Raw genomic sequence first — 20,588 nt, forward strand, 5'->3', positions numbered from 1 at the left:
ACTAAAGCTGAAAGCTTCAGGGAAATCTATTCAACAAATCAGTGTTTTTAGTCACCAAGTACTTCACTTTGCTATAAACAGTAGGACTGCACTGCTTGTCCTCGTAGCCAGTGAGTTGATTGATACATTCATATTTTTCTAGTAAGAGATCTATTGTACTGTCATTTATTTGGCCAAAAATGAAAAAAACAAAAAAAACCCACATTACTTGTATGTGATTATAGCATTTTTGGGAAACGCTGTACTAAAAATATTAGCACACTATTTTAGTGTGGCACCCTTATCCCCGCAGACCTCTCTTTGACTCGGATGGCAGCTTTTAGCTTTCCGCTCCCTGCCTCTGGATGAAAAGAGGGAAGGAGCGAGAGAAAAAGAGAGGGAGCCATGACTCATTCACATTATCCTCTGAAGTGGAAATCCTAAAAATGTGTCTTACTCACACACAAAAATGCACGTTTGCACACACGAACACACAACTCTGGCGCAGGGGGAGCCCAGGAGCCCATTTGGAGTGCCACCATGTGTGATGTGCTTTGAGCAGCAGCCAGTCAGAGAGTGTGGAGCCTTAAATCTTTTCTCAAGGGGAGAAAGTGTGTTTTAACTTGGGTCCCTGACTGCAGCTCCAGCTGCGGGGGTGCAGAGTGGGAAATGACTCCCAGCCACAAGCCTTGTGGTGCCACATTATTAAAGGAGTATTTGTATTTCCTAGCATGTAGGTGTGCGTTCATCTTTTGATGTCTAGGTGTATTCAGATGGTGTTAGACGGTGAAAGTGGTTTGTGGATTTCAGACCACATACCTCCACCCCTTCTTATCTGACAAGTGAGATTACAAGACAATGTATTGGTATTATATCAATATTGTGATATGAGATGAGATTTTGTGTTAGATTTTGGATATTGAAATATTGTAAGTGTTGTCTTTTCTGGTTTTAAAGGCTGCATTACAGTAAAGTAGGGCTGCAACCAATAATTGTTTTCATTGTCGATTAATCTGCCAATTATTTTCTCAATTAATCAATCAATCTTTTGGTCTATAACATGTCCAAAAAGAGTCAAAATAAAGGCCATCCCAGTTTTTCAGAGTCTAATGTGATGTCTTCAAATGTCTTGTTTTCAAAAGCCTAAAGATATTCAGTTTCTACTCATATAAAACAGAGAAAGGTAGGAAATCTCCATATTTGAAAGGGTAAACAGCATTTTCTGCAATTTTTGCATTAAAATTTTAATCAAGTAATTCATTGATTTATTAATTGTTGCAACTTTACAGTAAAGTGACATAATTTGCTGAACTTTGCGGGCTGTTTGCTACTCTATTATTTACTGACTGAAGTCATTGTATCCAAAATACCGATGATTATTTATTAAAAATCTCAGTGTAAATACTTTGTAAAAGCACCAATAGTCAACCCTGCGATATTTTCCCAATAACGATATCAAGGTATCAAGGTGAAAAATATTGTGATATCTGATTTTCTCCATATCGCCAAGCTCTAAGTTCAACTTTTTTAGAAGCCATATGTAAAACATCGTACCTCAAAGTCCATCCTCAAAGTCGTTACTTTACATATTTTTATCAAAACATGATTTAAATTAAAAAAAATAAATAAATAAAATTTGGCCACAAATATATTGTTTTTGTTTTTTTTAAACGTACAGAAATTTCCTCAAACAGCAGCTCACTGTAGTTTTTTAGTAAACGATTAGTTGATTAATTGATAAGATGATTGAAATAAATTTTATGATGACTGATTAATTGTTTCAATCATTTTGTGGTTATAGTTTCTGTGGTTTGGTCTGGTGGTCTTTTTTTGTCATTGTAAACTGAGTGCGGGTTTTGGCTGTTGGTCAGACACAACAAGACACCTGAAGAAGACACCTCGTGACCATAATATCGATTAATAAAGAAAGTACCTGGCAGATTAATTAGGAACAAAAGTAACTAGATTTTGCGACCATTTCTGCATGTCATTTCACATAGACCATGCCTCCATGTTAGCATTTAATAAGATGAACTGATGCATGACCTTAAGTCACACTAGAATATTATAACATACCCTTAGTCCTAACATATGGAGTTAGGTTTTTACAATGTGTGATGGACATATGTAAGAAAGCTAAACATAGAAATTGCTGACAGATTGAGGTGAAAGTATGTGGGTTGTATACATGTGGACATGCGGGTGAATATAGATGCGTATGTGTGTAGATGTGTCAAACCTGTACATGTTGGGTACTCTTGAAAGTAAAAATGGATGATTTAAACTTAAATAAGAATCTTAAAACACAACAACAGAGCACTGCAGAACAACAGGCCTGCTGTGAATATTAATATATGAAAAATAAATATGAATCTTACTAATCTCCAGTTAGTTACAGTAAAAAATCACACAAACTAAAGTGCACACTGACTATGGCTCTACCACTTGCATGTTGTAAACATGTTAACGGTTTCTGATTTAGCTTCCAGCAATGAATATGATATGTAAACATGTGGATTGCACTTTTTCTCGTCCTTGGCCATTTGCACACAGTAGTTCTGTGATCAAAGCTTGGTGTTGCATGTTACATGATGTTTTCCTCATCTACTGTCATTCCAATATGTCATATGAAGCATAGAACAGCATGTGTGCATAACAGTGAAGCCCAGGGGTCACAGATTTCTTGGTCTTTTAATGGCATTTATTAACAGTAAGAAAAACATTTTTCTTTTGTTGATTTCACTGTTACCAGGCAACAGCATCTCTTACTTGTTAGACCAATAAACTGATGTTTGACAAAGATAATGCCAAGTTACATTAACTTTGTTCAAAATGTTACATTCATTCATTTATGAATTTGAGCCGAATTATCTTCTTGAGCCTGTGCTGTTATGAAAAACTCAACACTTTGTGGAGGCATATTTCTAAATCATTTCAACTACTAATACTCACGACTTGTCAGCTATAGGTGGGAGCAGTCCACTCATTTATCAGTGGAGCACCAAAGACTAATTGGTTTTGTACTGAATAGAAAGGTTTTTGCACACGCAGGGCTCGACACTAACTTTTAAAAGTGGTTGCCAGGTTGGCAACCAGGCACCAGCTTTTGGTTTACTCACCTTATATTTTGAGTAGGGTTAGATACAGTGCAATTATACATCAGTTTGATAATCAAAATGTGACAAGTTAAATGTTTAAAAGGTTACATTGTGCCCAGAGAGCAGCAGATACTCTCCTTCTTTCTTTGGATGTATAAACCAAGTTGTTGTGTACCTCAGATTATGTATTAAGTTATTCATATTCCTTTAGTCTGTAAGGGTCCTCTGATCAAAAGAGTCAAAAAAGGGGTTTTCATAAAAATGAATCCAAGTTGTCAGGGTTTTCCCTGGGTTTTTCGAGACCAAAGTGGCAAAGGCCTGTGGCGGGGGGCATCTTGACAGCTGTACTTTTAGATACGGTCCCCCCCTGTATTAATTATGAAAGGAGGCCCCCACATGGTTGAGCTTTACACTGCTGACTTGTATAATCAGAACAGACATGTCCAGCCTTCTATGATTATATTTACCCTTTACAGCAGGCACATCCTGACAGCTGAGAATATTACTGTCAGGTATTGTCCCCCCTCTATTAAATATGAAAGGAGGCTGAAAATATGAAAGGAGGCTGAAAATCACAGACATGTCTGTTGTGATTATCAAGTCAGCGGTCCTGAAATGTGTTTCCCTTCTATAATACACAGCGTTTCCCACAGGACAGGAATCTATTCGTGGTGGTGTGGTCCTGGGAGGTGGGGGGTATTAAAAATATTTTTCAATACTCATCTGTGTGAAGAAGTGAACATCCAATGTCAGAGTTAATTACTAACGAGCAGAACCACACAGCCGGGCTCCACCGGCTGCAAACCTACGTCACGTCAGCGTAGCGTCGCGGCGTATTCATTTGGGCTCCACTGACTGCGTACGGAAGCGACACGTAGAGACGCTAGCGGGGTTGTTTACTGTTTGCCGAGCCGAGAGGCTGCATGTAGGCTGCATGAAATGTTAAAGCATTTTCCACCTAAGTTATTACATATATTTGAGTTATCTACAAGTTTACTGTACTGTTTGTCATCTACTCGCTTTCAAATGTCCAAGTACATTTACACAATGTCACGGATAAACATGGGTAAATGCATGGAAAAAATCATCACATATCACCTCTGATAATGGTTTATTCATTTAAAAACACATTGTGCTCGTTTAGCACACTATTTCATATAGTTTTTATCTGCTGGAGAGTCGCGTAGGGGAGCATAGCGCGACAAAAATAGAAGAGCCGCGTAAAATAGAGAGTTGTCCCGCAGCAGACGGGGGTTGTCGTGCCGCTCCCGTTGCCAGTGGAGCCGCTGTAATTGATTAACAGGGTGGCGAGCTGCTACGGAACTTGCGCTGCAGTTAACACTACTAACAGCGTGAGTTAATGTCTCTGCACATGTTGAGCTTCCACCTATGTTAATACAGACACAGGCTAATAAAACAGCTAATATAACATGATGAGTTAGAGTTGTTCGGACCACTTTTGGACTTGTTTGCCCACATATTTGTACCGAGAGGTCTTTGGATCCGTTCTGCTACTACGTCTACTTCTTCTTCTGGTGGACCAGGTGCGTTAAGTGCGTCTTTACGATGCATACTGCCACCTATTGCACTGGAATTGTAACGACAAGCTACATTCACAGACACTGAGTCCCATTATAATGTGTTTATGAGCGAGGTCGAACAGGTAGCGCCAAAAGCAGAAAAATCTATATGTGGCAGAGATAATTTATTCGTGGCGCACCGCCACAGATAAATGAATGTATGGGAAACACTGATACACATTCTACATTTTGGAGGCGACGTTTTTCCCTATATGGGCTTCCTTCGCCTTTCAAAAGGGGCAGAGCTCCATGGGAAACAGCAGCAGAGACATAGCCCGAGGGGGAACCGGGATCTGAAACAGTACTGGAGAGAGAAGCAGGTCCGTGGAGCTGTGTGCCGGATGAAAAAAAAACAAGCGCGTTGCACCGTTGGGTTTGTGTGCGCAAAAGATGCTACATCTGAACGCCCCCCATGCACACACACGCTTTAACCAAGGCGGCGGCCAAAATCACCCAGACGGCCCGCCTTTGTCTTAGATAGGTCGGGAAAACCCTTGTTGTGAGTATTATTTTAGCTGGATAAACAGAACAGTTTGCCAAAGTGTAAGAAATCTCACACCCTGCTCTGCAGTAGCCCAAGAGAGAGAAATATTAAATTGACCATTTAGTTAACGTAGTTGGTGTGACACTTTATGGCACTGTCAGATTAAAGGCCAAAGGTCAAGAAATGGTTCATTGTCAAAATGGTTGCCAGTGGCAACCTGGCAACTGTGACTGTAGAGCCGTGACTTGTAAACATCTTTAGGTTATTGTGTCCACCATTGTTTTTGTTGGTGAGGTTAGACAACACAATAGGCAAACACTTAGAGGTAATGTGAGTCTACGGTGACTTGTTTGTCTTTGGATTATGGGAGGACACACCTTAGTGACCTGAAACATGTAACCTGAGCCAAATACTACACATAACTGCTTCGAATAACGGGAAAGTTGTGCAAAAATGATGACTAATCAATGTGCTAAGTGCCTGGCGTGGTCCATTTGGTATTAGTGATTTGATGTTAGAGATTCAGAAATGTATGGCTGAAGGAGTGAAGGACCTGACGAGTAAGTCTGTGAACAAGCAGGAGGGACCAAGTAGATAACAGAGGTGTTTTTGTTTTGAGAACTAACACTAGAGAGTGAGACAGAGTAAAGGTGCCATACAGATGGTGTTTCTAATTAAAAAAATAAAGATAAAGACAACTTAAAGTGAGATGAAAAAAGAAAACGGCTTAATTTAGAGCGGCTGTTAGTGAAAACCAGCTTGCAGTGTGAGTACTCTTCACCCAGTGATGGTTTCAGGGCTTTGTCAGAGAGCCTTCCACAATCCTCCAGGATTTAAAGGATGACAGGAAGCACAACCCACATCTCTATGCCCCGTCTGCAACCAGGAAACACCATGACACCTTAAATAGATAAAAGGAAGTGGATTTGATGGTAGATCTTAATTCTTATCAAGGCCCTCTCCACGCTAGAGTGATTTAACCTCATTGACAAGTTAGTGATCCCAATCTCTCCTCTCCTCTCCTCTCCTCTCCTCTCCTCTCTACACCATTAGGTGCCGTCATTACCATCATTCATCTCATTATTCACAGATCAGAATTAATGATAAAATCTTATGCCATCTCCAAACCAGGACATTTAGATTTCCCTATCCCTCCTCCTTCTGTTTTTTTGGGGGAACATAAATTCTTAACGGTTCTCTTAATGTCTGTCTGGGCTGGAAGTCAGTGGTTTGTGTAGACAGAAGGCTGCACAATAATTTACTATAAAGAATATGACGTTAGACGTAGTGTTTTTCAAGCATGAAATGAGGAGCCATAAAAATCTGAATACCCATAAATAAAGAGTCTGGATAAAAGTTAAATGAAAGTTGCATGAACTGGAAGTATTTGGGAGGTGTTTGCAGACGTGCTTCTTTGGCTGCTATTTTTTTTTTTGTTTGTAACAAGGGAGGTCTTGCTTGGAATTTTGTGCTGTTGTGCTGTTTCAGTGCTGTGGACGTGGAGAACATGTTAGTCACGCACCTCAGTTTCTCTGCTTATGCTGGGTGTGACTGAAATCAGCTCCTCATTGCTCACTGTGGGAATTAAGATTAAGTAAAATGCAGTGAAGAGAAGGTCATGTTCTTTCAAGAGAGACCATTGCTTCCTTTTATCCAAATGCCTGACTGTCAGCACAGTCCTGTCTCAGACTGGATTTGTGTCCATTTGCACTGTGTTAAAGCATAAGGGTGGAGAAATTCTAGAATTATCTTACTGTCACATCCCGAGGTCACGTTAACCAAATATATTTCCTGTCATTGACTGACTTTATATGACTGTAAGCCTGTCTATCTTTCAATGGATCAGAACATAGAGGGCAACCTACCGTAGCTTTAAAGGAGAAGTCCAGTATTTTACACTTTGAGCCCCATTTCTGGGTTGTTTATGATGAAATAGAGTGGTTAAGACCCGCACTGCCGCCTATGGCCATGTGTGAACCTGTCCTAAAACCACCTTAAACGTTCGTTTTCAAGCAATGAAACTCACCGAGTTGTCAGTGGTGTTCGTTGATGTTCTGACATAAATATCGTAGCAAACTGGGGTTTCCATGATGATTTATTTGAGATTTTGTCTAATCCATTGGTTTTCCATAGAAGCCTCATTGTCCATTGTTATAAATCCACCACCAGAAATGGAAAGGGGGTTGTTTACGACAAGGTTGTAGGCATTGTAGTCTTTTAGCTCAGCGAAAGTGCCGGCTTGACAGTGCTGTATGCGCTCCTGGAGGAAGAACGAGAACGAACGAAAAAGTTTTGTAATAAGTTTAAACAACTGCACAATGGATTACTCGTTTGTAAACAACCTTGGCAGTACGATGCCTTTGAACACAACGCCAACCTTCTTCTTCTGCTTCTTTTCTGTTTTTTTTCTTCCATTACATTGCAATGGTTTTCTGCCGGTTGGCGACACCCACGTAAAGGAGTGTTATCGCCATCAAGTGGGCTGGAGTGTGTAACGCCTCAGGGTCAAACGAACGGTCAAGCGGAAGTTTACACACGGGTGTGAGGCAGCTGAAAAAAATTGTTTCACAATCAAGATGAATAGTGAAAACACGGATGGAAACCACAGTTTGCTATGATTTTTATGTCAAAACATCAACGAACACCACTGACCAAACGAACGTTTAGGGTGGCTTTAGGACAGGTTCACACATGGCCATAGGCAGCACTGTTGAGCCAGGCAGGGGAAAGCCAAATTCTCCGAAAAGGAGCAATCGTCACAATTTTGGTCTTAACCAATATATTTCATCCTAAACAACCCAGAAATTGGGCTCAAAGTGCAAAATACCGGGCTTCTCCTTTAAGTGACTGATTCATAGCGTAAGCATGACCTTGTCGTCTTGGCTTTAGCCATCACATTGGCAGGCTACATTGCTACATACCATGGCAAAATGTTGCAGCAGCCAAGTGTCCAAAGTTTATTTGCACAGTTGGTGTCTCTGTTCATCTTTTCTCTCCAGCGCCCCAGAACAACGCTGTGGCACTTCTTTTCCCTCCAAGAGAGGAAATAGAATATTCACAGTTTGTCATAATGTGGTTGAAATTTACATACAGTTTTATCAGGCCATGAATATCCAATCATCACAGTTATGTATATTATGGAAGAGAGACAGTAAAAACAAATGGAATGGTCATGGTTGTCAAATTGGCTTTTCAGGTGTGTCGAATGATTCACGACATCCACTCATGCATCGAGTAACATGAAAGAATATATTGCACAGTAACAGTTGCATGTAGCTGCTGGCAGTAGCCTTGGAGCCACACAGTGAATTGGATTATTTTTTTCTCAGTCGATAGCTGCTATCTGTTAACTAGTAAAGATGAAAAGGCAGCAAAACATCCTTTCATTCTGTAGTTACAATTAAATAGGAGAGACTCGTCCTGAGTGAGAAGAATAGTTGTTCACGTGCACATCAGTATGAAAAAAGGGAATAGTCTTTTTGTGACTTGTGATGTCATATATTTAAAGGAGTGGGTTGAAGCTGAAGTAGAATAGGGAATCCCCATTGGAGTCTAGACGCTGATGGTGATGAGATGAAGAGTTTTGAGGATGTGGATGTGAAGAGGAGTGGGCTTTTGATGAGCTTATCTCTCAGGTGAATGGGGTGGAGGAGGGTGCGATGATTCTGCCTAAAATGACACTGACAGCAACAGAGAGGAGAACAGATTTGAAGTTTGACAGCAGCTACATGATTGGTTGATAGAGATTGTGGCAATATTTGACTGTTTAACTGGATGAGCAAACACCCATGATTGGCTGATCGGAGGAAGTGGTGGGAGTGAAACAGAGAATTTTGAATGAATGTAGCATCAATAAAGTCTTCCTGATTGAACTTATGCTGAGCTTCATTTGACGTATGTATGTGTTAACTCGCTATCATAGAAACAGTGGTTACATAACAAGTCATATTTTAACCTAGCGCTCTAATACTAAATATAAAATTTAAATTAAAATTAGTAACAGATTTTGACAGAATTATTGCGACCCTGTCTGTCGTAATGATGCACAATGGAAAGTCCAACTCTGGGATTTCATGGGATTTGTTACAAGCCTCTGTATCGTGGCTAATGCTGTGGTTATAGAGTATTTTACATATGTGTTGTATTTTGACACCATGGATAAGAGTTTCACAATGAGCCTGTAAACAAAGCATGATGGTAACGTGCTTAGTCTCGGTGTCCATAAATAGTGTGTGTGTTAAAATGCATTCACTGCCAAATTTGGATGACAAATGTTTTTCCTCCTCACCAAGGTAACTGTGTTTCTGACTCCGTTCCCCTTTGTGTCTCCACAGAAACCTGCTGGACAGGGACACCTTCTCCAAATCAGACCCAAGTAAGATCCACCACCTCTCTCTTTGTGTTTCTGTCAGTGCATGATTGTTAATTCTATAGCTCCAGATCACAAGGAGAAGGTAAGGATAGAAAAGACGGATGTGAGGCAAATTAAGGTATAAAAAAGGAGAGAACAAATTAGAAAAATGTCAGAAATAGGAGGAACAAATGGAGTGTAAGGGAGCAAGGAATTAATTAGGCGCCTAAAGAAGGTCTTTTCTTTTGCCGTATGTAGTCGTGACTCACTTCTTACATGTGTAAGTGTTTGTTGCGTTCACTAAATGCATCTGCTCGGCTGGAGGCGGGTCTGACTAATGCACGAGGCTACCTACAGCAAGAAGCTTTTCCATATAGATTCACACAATGGGCGACAATTCTCTGCTTTTCTCCCAGCAGTTAAAATCATTAAAATAATTATGTTAGTGCCATGGAAGTGAGTTAAAGGGACAGTTTGACATTTGTAAATAAGCCTATTCACTTCCTCTCTTAGAGTTAGACGAGACTACTCTGCTGTATGCCAGAGCTGCTGGCTTGAGACTTACTGTGCGTTCCAGTACCCATACTCCCATACTATTAAGTATGCCAGATAGAGATGCAGTATGCCGCATAAGATGCAGTATGCCAAAAATACCAGGATTTTCTACTACATGTATATCTGGTTGGATTTTGCAGTATGCAAGCCAGCATGTTTTTCTGGCTGTTCTGACCCACAGTCCAATGCGCAGCAAAAGATACGTCACATCGACTGAGCCGCAAACAGATGACAGCTTGACAGCTTGTTGGCAGCTGACTTACAGCCTTCAGAGTCTGAAATGACAGATGACAGCACGTACAAGTGACTGATGACCAGTCGAATAGTAATAACAGGAAAATCAATTGTTTAAATGAACATAACATGACATAACTATGAAAATAACAATGACAGAGAAATACATATGGTCATATGTAATGTCACTGTCCGGAATCTATGTGACAATCTACACTGTATGCAGTTATTACTCAAAAGTTTGAACTACATACATTGCGAGGTAACAACAGCAGAACTCACTGGATCGTTTTCTTTTGCTAGCTTGATGAATGGCGTTTTGTTTTATCTCCAAGATAACAGATATGTGAGAAAAAGGGTCAAAGTTCAATGTTATGAAGAAGTAGTATGTCCCGATTGTGTGCTCACTGCATCCAACAGTACATACTTTATAAGAGCAGCTGCAGTACCCACTAAAGTGTAAAGGAACGTATGTGCTTCAGAACGCACCCTTAGACTCGTCTGCCAAGAGACTTTACTTATTTGACATCTAAAAACTTGAGTTCATTTGAGAGTGAACTGAAGGCTTCTACATAAAGAGGTAATCCTTTCCTATATTCATCCTTGAAACCGGTATACTGCGGCAACCCTAGTCGCAAGCCTCGCGAAACAACTCTGGGATTTGATCCATTTTGTCAATAATATTTTGAAAGTCATAAAGAGCCGCACAATGAAATTATTTTATCCTCGTTCAAGTTAGCAGAGGGTTAAACCGGAATTAGTCGGCTCAGCCCCTGTAAGACTCAAGAACGCTTGCTCTATACGCCCCACCATATGGAAGATCCAAGTAATTTCATACTATGGGAATCAAGCTTTTTTGGCTTCATGCTCCACTGAGCAGCGTTCATAGGAATGAATGAGGTCCTGCCTCCAATGCTGTATCAAGGTCTCTTTATACATCGATGGAGACCCCTAACAGCGGAAATGACATACAGTACTGTGCATATGAGAGTGGTTTGTAGACACTGGATGTATTTCTCTAGTGGGTGTTTGAGTATGTCATTGTGAATGTGTGTGTGTGTGTGTGTGCGTGTGTGTGTGTGTGCTAGGGAGTATGGATCATCATCATCCTGATCAGAAATGATATTTGTCATTTTAAAGTGTGTACAAATTTAGGTTATAATATCAGGATGACCAACACACACACACACACACACACACACACATACACACACTGTTTTTACAAAACACTACATCAGCACATTTACATAAGCACGGGATAAAAATGACTCAAGGTGATGATGATGACAGTGATGAACAGGATGACGTGGATGACAGTGATTAACACGGGGATGAGGATGATGAGGAGGAAGAAGCTCAGACTTTACCCATTCATTTAGGTGTGCTCTTGTGCTGAGTAGCAGTTGTGATTATGCTGAGCACTGTGACTTCAGTCTCTTGACATGAGCCAGCTTGACGGGGGAAAAGAGCAAGGAGGGAAAGGAAAGAGTAAAAAGAGCATGTCGGAGATACTGGGAATAAAGAGATACCTTGGATCTGTCACTTGCTGATAAAAATTTAAAGAGTGATCCAAAGAGAAAACCAAGACCCTCTGCTACAAGTGGAAAGGAGACATGAAGCCACATCTATCTGTTCCCTAAAATATCACCTGTCTGTTAATCCAGAAATAAGAAGAAATATCTGGTGTATCTGCGTGTACATTCACATTGATATATCTTTCTATCACGTATCTGAAAAGAACATCAAAGGCCTTTAGAAATGAAGTGTATGATGTGCGAGCTCAGTAATTTGCCTTTCAGTGAATTGTCTCGTTTGGGGGAAATTGCTTAATGGCCTGAAATGATGCCTCACCATCTGAAGATGGAAATATGTTTGGGCTTCATGAATAAAACTATTAGGTGCTTTGATCTAGTTTTGTTATTTCTTATTAATGCATTTATGCCTTATTAGTCATATTCTGATGGATCCAATGAATACCATAACGTCTGAGTTTGTTTTTTTGTAGTTATTTGCTTGGCACTAACGAAAGTAATGTTTCTCAATCCTCCCCTTAGTTAGCCTAGCCACCAGTTCAGAATTATAACGAAGAATACATGTACAATGTTCAGGTAGTTGTTGGGTCCAGTATTGAGAAGTTCTGGGGAACATATATATGGATGACAGCATGGGTTTTTCACATGTCTTTAATGTTATGTGTCTCTGTTCTTCACAGTTTGTGTCCTTTACACACAAGGAATGGGCAACAAGGAGTGGAGAGAGGTGAGAACTAAAGAGAATATGCTGCGGCTAATGTTGGTTTCGTCACCACAGGGCTCGACATTAAGGCTTGTACGCAACAAGTGGATTTTTCGTTGGGCAACTGTGACGGAAACTTATCTGCTCCACCAGACAAGCTCAAAGTCATAAACAAACCAACCCAAAAAAAGTGTCTTTCGTGATTAGCTAAGCTACAAACATAGCTACCTGGAGATGAAGTAGACCTAGCTGTGAGATAGGAAGTGCGATTACTGACAGCAGCAACACCCGCCAAGTAGCTGCTGAGTTGACATCACGTTGAGGAAGGCATCGCTCAGTTGCCAACAGAGTGCCGTTAGGGTGCCACTCAGCTCAGCAGCTACGTGACAGGTGCCTGATGGGTGCATTGCCTACTTACCTATAATCTAAATGAATATGACAACGATTTGTTGAGGTGAAAATGTTACACATACCCACATTAAAAAAATTCATAGATGGAATCATGTTTGTGTTGACACCGTGTGAATGCTTTCAGCTGTTGGTTCAGCTGAAATCTGCATTTACAAACAAGATAAAATAGTATGTTGTTGGCATTTTTATCCAGAGAAGTGACTTTTGGACAAGGACAATTGCCTCAAAAAGTTAATGTCGAACCCCTGGATAAAAAAAAAAAGACACTCCAGTGTTGACGAATATACACAGTGGAAACATCAACAGAAATGTCTCAATCTACTCCTGTAACATACTCCACTTCTCAGCAGTCTTAACATATTCTCAGTATGTTTCAAGCTATGCAAGTTACAGCTATGCTAGCAGCTCTGTGAGGCTGTCCTTATGCATATTGGAGCTAAATGTCGATATCACCATGCTAACCTGCTAGTGTTTAGTCCCCAGAAAACAAATGTTTGCAGTGTACATTTCTGTACACCATGAATACGTTTCATATGTCAATGATAACTTTGTCATTGGAAGGTGGATGGAAGGGTGGATGGCGCGTCACCACACCTGCCAAGCTGCGGACCATGCTTCTATACCAACAAACAACAATACCGGTTGTGTTTTGGCAACCCTTCGTCATTTCTACCAGTGTTTGTGGCACCAAACCTGGGTGTTTTTAGAACAGTGATTCCCAACTGGTTGGTTGTGGATCCATTCTGAATGGATCGCAAGTGACTCTCAAACGTGTCAAGTTTATAAAAAAACAAACTTTATTTCCAAATACAGTGAAATTCTGGCACAGAGCTTTTATTTTGAAGTGCAGTTTCCTGCTGTAGAGTGAATGACCAACATACATTTACTTGACAGAGACAAACTAGCTCGACAGCTAGCCGAACGCCAGTATGATGCTGAGATTTTATACAGCTGTTCAGTTGATAGTCAGGATGTTGTGGAAACCGTAAATAATTTCTAATATATTACTCACAGTATGTTGAAACACACAGAAAGTGGTAGTGCTCTTGAAGGTCTCGTCAATTTTAGTATTTAACGTGAAATAATTATGAGTAACTCCACCTTGTTTGTGTTTATAGACACATCCAGTACCTACTCTATGTTTATGAGCATGTATGTGGTCATGTATGACTGTACAGCACTAACCAGGGCATTTCACCATGATGAATATTCATTAATGTAAATGAGGGGGCAAACCTGCAGCCCCAATCATCCCTGGTTATTCATAGCTCTTAGCTGCCCATCTTCTGCATGCATTATTAAAAGGCTAAGTTAAATACCAAACCTGGAACCTACTTGACCCCCATTGATTTGATACTTGGGCTGCTCTGCATTCATTACACTAAAGCTGTACGTTATCTTCTGTAACCACCAGACTCTCCCCTGACCTGTCACCTGAGGAGTAAACCTGCTGGTGATAAGTTATTCACATAAGGCACTGCAGCTTCACAAAGTGCTTGTGAAAACTGTGAATTGTGTGAATTTGTGCAGAAACATTAAAAGAAAACTTTTAAACAGATGATAGTTTCTCATCAATGTGGACATCTTCATAGATGATGTTGATCTGGATCATCAAACTGACTCCTCTGAGGACCAACATTTATGCAAGGTGTATTCTTATGTTGTTCTTATCTTCCTTTCTTTTTCTAGTTTGGGAGAACAGAGGTAATAGACAACACACTAAACCCAGACTTTGTGCGGAAATTCATTTTGGACTACTTCTTTGAAGAGCGACAGAACCTCCGATTTGACCTGTAAGTAATGTCCACACCTATGTGTATGTGTGTCTGCTTTATTATGGTGTAAATATTTGCTGTGAGTGCTACTTGTTCATGCACCAGACACTGTAAAGGTCAGCTCGCATTTAAGGTTCAAAAGTTGATATTTGGTTTGGTCAGTCTTTGAAGCCTCTTCTAGAAAGCAGAAATACAAACTAGGCTTCCCTTGAACTTTGGAGAAGCTCCAGATGTCACATGCAAAATGACAAAACGGTCTGATAATTAGATTTTTTTTTACACCCTACAAATATCGCTGCTTTTATCTTAGATTTTTCATTCTTTCTTTACAGCACAGTTTTCTCATCCCCTCGAAATCACTCTCAGTATCTGTAACTTGAGAGATGGTTGAGTAGATTGCATAATGCATGTGCCACTTGATTAAAATTCATTCATGCCACCTAATACTGGCTTATTATAAAACAATTACAGAACAAAAGGCTTAATTTGATCGTAAGATGTACTTAAAAGTAGGACATTTTACTACCTTATTACATCTACATTTATTTGAAATGTTCTCAGATGATGTGTTGCATATTCACACTAAGGTTTTTTTTTATCATAAGCTATACAGACACAAATCTTCCTCTTTTACCTTAACAACTAAACAAAAATTTATTGCACAGAAGCTCATCATAGCCTTTAACAAGGGCAGCTTCCTTTGTTGAGATGCATTGCTGTGCTCACTGTACTGGTTGGTACTTTAAAAGCAGTATTGGTGTTGGTCCAATATTACTTTTAATGCTGATTTTTTTGGCTGATCGTGGAATTGGCATGCCTACCACTAAGTACATCCTCCAAATTAGTAAAGTAATAAAGCACTTAATTACCAAAATGCAAACTGTGTTGAGTTTCAAAGCTCAGCAATAGTGAGCTTGAAGGACATTGTGGGATCTGTGAGTGGTGAGTGCTCGTCTGGGTCCAGACCTTGGAATCCGCCCACTCCGATGAGTTGACTGATTCGTCTAGCACCATAACAGCATCTTGGTTAAAGACCAAAAGTCGCTATCCGTAAAGTTGTGTCTCTGCACTCTGTACTGTACCACATAAAGACACAATATATGGCTCTGTATATGCATGTGTTAAAAGCTCTGCGGCCGCATCTCTCACACCATTAGCGTTCCTTTGTATAGAGGCATAAAGATGCTATCTGCAGGAGACACTTGGTCTTTAGCTTTATTAAGCCACCAGACTGCCTGTAGGTGAGGGGATTCTCTTTCTCAATTTGCTCTCAGATCGTATTCCTCATTGAATTACAGAGGGGATTTTAGTGGCTTTATTTTATTAGATGGAGACTAATTATGTTATAATCTATGAACCAGGGAGTCACGTCCGCAGTCCAACTGGGATCTGAAAGTTAGAGTCTGTGTGGAGGAGTTAGTGTTGCTGCATGTATCATGTGTGATTTTGCACCATGTGTGGGTGGAGGTATTTCTATATGTTAGGCATAAGGGTTTTGCTATATTTCACAGCTGTATTGGCATCAGTCTAATCATAAACATATTTTCTGCTAAAGCTGTAGTTGGTAAAAAATAACTTGTGCCGCATTTGCTGAAACTGGCACTATTTCCTGGCAGTAGTATATTAGACACATAGCCCTATTCCTTTGTCTTCTCGTAGTTCTTCTAAGGGCCCTGATGGTCAGCTGTCGAACAATATTGAGCCATCAGTGAGTGTTTGTTGCCCTAGTTTTTGTGGTGTATCCCACATCATCACTAGTCAGCCCATTTTTGCTTTGTTTTTTTTTTTCAACACGCTGAATCGGCATCAGACCCAGCGAAGCCTGTCTGTGGGTGAAATAAATCTGACTGGCAGTTCAGCTCAGTTTACAAGAGAGAAACGAAAAGAACACAAACTTGTTAAATGAGGCCATGTTTACACGAAAATGATCCACTGAAAAAGAAACTATTTCCCATTTTTGTTTTGAAAAAAGTTCCGTTTTCAGACGACAACGTTTTGATAACACGGATCCACAAAAATGACCAAAAACGCTGTAGTATCCATACCAGGCCAGTAGTTGGCGGTGTGATGTTGTAATGAAACAACACGCGCCTGCGCACATGTGCTTCCATCTGCAAAGCTGTGATGTACTAACGAACAAAATGGCAACCAAATGAACGTTTGTCTGGACGACTTTGCTGGAGAAGCGTTGATAAATTCAATAGGGTGAGCAGCACAAACAGAGCTCGGGAGTCCACCATTGTTGTTGTCACGGTCGATTTTCTCGCGCACGCCTAGTGACCGGAACTGTAATGGACATGTGCGAAAAGTCTCTGTTTTCAGAGGAACTGCATATTGTTACTTTACATGACAATGGAGACAGTGCTGTTTCAAAAAAATTGAACTCTGGAACCCGTTTTCAAAACGTTGCATTTTCAGGCACCCAGAAAGCTGCTGTTGTGTAAACGATCGGCCAAAACACAACTTAAGTTTAGCGTTTTCGGTTGAAATCGTTGTCCTATAAACAGGACCTGAGATTATTTTTTCTAAATTATCTCTTTGTTTCTTTCCTTGGAGGAACTTCTAATGCTTTTACGTTTAGACTTAAGATCATGAAATACCTCTTAAGTGAAAGAGCAGAAGGTTAACACTGCTTCATTGCTGTGTTTAGTGTGTGTACAGAGTGTGTGTATGTGTTTGTGTGTGAACTCGGTAATCTTTGGATAGAGAATCCTGCACACTGCCTGGTGTGCAGCGTTATCTGGGCCGGTGGTTGGCGAGCAGGAAGTCTTTGTCTTTGCAGGTGAGGCAAAGTTTGAGGTTCCTAAGGGAAATTGAGCTCTTAAGCATAAACAGTTCAGCATTGTTTTTCACTAGCACGCAGTAAATATCCCCTGATCTTTTAAACATGTGCTAACTAGCGTCTCGACAATATGACAAATACAGTACATAGCCTGCTGGTGTGGAGAGATATTTCCTCTCACACAGGCGCAGAACGTACGTGCTAGTCGTGCTAGTTGGCTGTAGTCACACTGTGCGATGTACTCACCTGCAACTTTTTGGCTGATACACAGGCGACAAGTGGCAACACAACAGTCAGCTTTAGTCGCCACTAGTTCTTTGATGGTGTTTTTGGGCCAGAAACTGACATTTTTCGGGAATCCTGTGGGTACTGGGGTTCTTGTGGGAGTTAAATTTAATATTCATCACATGACTGGGATGGACAGGATATAAAGTGAATGGGAGCAGGTGGGACAGGAATCATCATAATAACACTGTTTAGCTAGCAATATGTAGTTAGTTAGTTACTAGTCAAATATGAATTGCGATTATGTCACTGAATTGTCTATTTCTTTTCTCAGAGGTTTGTAGAAACATATTTTAGTGTACTTCTTGGCTGTAAAATGACAGCTAGTTTGACAGTTTATAAACCGCAGTTCACAAGCAGTGATTGACATGAGTGACAGCTGTGTTAGAGAGTCCTCGACTCATATGGGTTGTTTTCCAACAGCTGTGGTGGATTTATGAAAATACCATTAGATGCACTACAAGGCAGAGAAGGAACAGACTGTCTCATGTACTACTGTCAGCATTTTGTGAGAGTTTCATCAGGCACTGCAAAAAGTTATTTTAATAAAAGTTAGCAACTGTAGCTTTATATGATTCAGTAGTGTTTAAGAAGTCTTTATTCTCTCTGTGTATCCATACATAGACTGGTGTTTTACTATTTCAGCTGGTCGCTCTGCCACAACACATACTTGTACTCTCATCTCACAGGAGAAGTGTCACCGGGCCACGTGGACCGTCCCACTCCAAGACAAAAGCAAATCTGATGTGTGCGTCTTGTTTGTGCATTCCCACATACTGTGTGTGGCCATGGTGACAGCCGTTTGCGCTTGTGTGTGCACGTGCTCTTGGCTATGTGAGCGATGGTAACCATAACAACCAGGGTTCCAGGGGATGGTGGGGGTGATATTGGAGTGGACAGGTTTCCTTCAGGGAAAGAGAAGCATTTAACCTTTCATATCCACTCTGCCTGCTCTACTTATGACCCAGTGTTCACTACCAAACTGAAGTGGATTTTTTTTTACCTGAAATGTGTATACAAGTTTTTGAGTTGTGTGTTTTGTTGTGTGACCTTGCTACTGGTTCTACTATTTAACTTTATGCTTCCCACTTGGAAAAAAAATCCATGTTCTAAAATGATTTTTATAGCCGGCTTGGTCCTTTGGCCTTCATGTGAATCACTTCCAGTTGCTGATAATAGCCCTGTTTAGATGCTTGAACTGTGCACAGCGGAGCACTTGAATGTGTTTTTTATATCCCACTCTCTCTGAAAAAAATCCACGGGTTATTATGGTGTTACCGTTTTGGCCCCATTCCTCTGGAACCCCCTCGACCCTTCTGTTGAATCAGATGAGTCAAACTTCTCAACTTCTCAAAACCCATTTACGCCAACTTGTCTCCCTGCATAGAGGCTTTAATTTATTTGTGTCCTCACTATTTGTGGCGGTGTTCTTTCTGTATTTATATGTTTCCTATTTTAGCTTAGTTTCTTTTTCTTACTTTCATACCTGTATCATGTGAAGCACTTTCTGATTTGTTTTTAGCCCTGTTCGCATGAGACTAGTATTGCCAGGAGACCTCATGTGACTTAGATATTGGCCCTCCGCATCCATGTTTCGTGCGGTGTGTTCACATGCTAAGCAGAGTCTGTGTTTTAATTGGATTTATAGACATTAAACCCAAGATATGCTGCACACAGTCATTTGTAGCTCCACTCTGCACAATACAGAGTCACTACAAAGCACCACTGGCAGTGATGCTCAGTGTTAACCTCCTTTTGTCTTTTTTACAATTATGCTTTTCCTTGAGAAGAAAGAAAAAAGAGTCTAAAGCAACGTACACTACAACACATAGTTGCTTGTACATACCATTTTACCTCCTTTTGTCTTTTAAATGTTGGTTAGACAAACAACTGATTCTACCACACATTGTCACGGGTCATGCAGGTCTTTGAAAGTCATAAAATGTCTTAAATCCGATTTTATGAATAAATATTAATATTAAATAGTCTTAAATTTGATTTTTTTGAGGTCTTAATTGCATTATCCATCTTTAAATTTCAAAATGATTCAAGCTCATCTGCATGAAAGTTCACATTTCTGATATCACAAATCTTTCAACCTACCACTGAACCTTATTCTGCTTTTCACTGTCAATGTCAGTGTCAGTGTCAGCTTTATTTATATAGCACCTTTAAAACAGCCAACAGCCAACCAAAGTGCTTTACACTTAAAATAAGCAAAAACAAATGCCTTCCACAGTTATTACAAATTACTAGAGGTAGCCTAATACTACAGTAGAAGTAATACTGTTACCATACATAAAGGGCTTTAAAATGTGCTATGTAAATAAAATCTTACTCACTTATACCATCAATTAATCAGAATAAGTGTCAAATTTCACATTAATATGAAACTCAAATTGGTTTTCCAGAACAGAGAACTTTTTTCCCATACTACTTGCGTGTGTTTGTTTAAAAATAACTTGTTTTGTATGTATACTGCAAAGACACACACAAGATGTGCACTCTCCCTATAGTCATGCTCCGGATATATAAGCACTTGTATGCTAGTTTGACTTTCTGTGCCTTCTGATTTGTTTAGGTAACTGAATAAATGTATGAATACATGTCTCTATGCCTGCTGAGTGGTTTTCTGTATGGAACTGACCCTTTGAGGGACTTGCTTTTTGTTAGTCTGTGTGTATATCCATGTGTGTGTTGTTGTTAATGTAATGTACATGTGTGTACATGGACCTAGCTTGCTAACATGTCTGACAGCTGTAGATAGCTGGCATTGCCAGCATGCAGAGGGTAACACAGTCTGCGATGATAACAGATGA

The 20,588-nt window shown here is 40.2% G+C and overlaps 1 protein-coding gene across 3 annotated transcripts in view; it reads left to right on the forward strand.

The window, feature by feature from the left end:
* Positions 1–20,588, forward strand: part of LOC125882634 (copine-8) — a 123,536-nt gene that overhangs the window by 22,769 nt on the left and 80,179 nt on the right. For all 3 annotated transcript variants that reach the window (XM_049566438.1, XM_049566439.1, XM_049566440.1), the window contains exons 2-4: positions 9,476–9,516; positions 12,494–12,540; positions 14,617–14,720. In XM_049566438.1, coding sequence (XP_049422395.1) covers positions 9,476–9,516; positions 12,494–12,540; positions 14,617–14,720 — 192 coding nt within the window. The remainder of the gene's footprint in view (positions 1–9,475; positions 9,517–12,493; positions 12,541–14,616; positions 14,721–20,588) is intronic.

This window comes from Epinephelus fuscoguttatus, linkage group LG22 (genome assembly GCF_011397635.1).
Source record: "Epinephelus fuscoguttatus linkage group LG22, E.fuscoguttatus.final_Chr_v1".
Lineage (NCBI taxonomy): Eukaryota > Metazoa > Chordata > Actinopteri > Perciformes > Serranidae > Epinephelus > Epinephelus fuscoguttatus.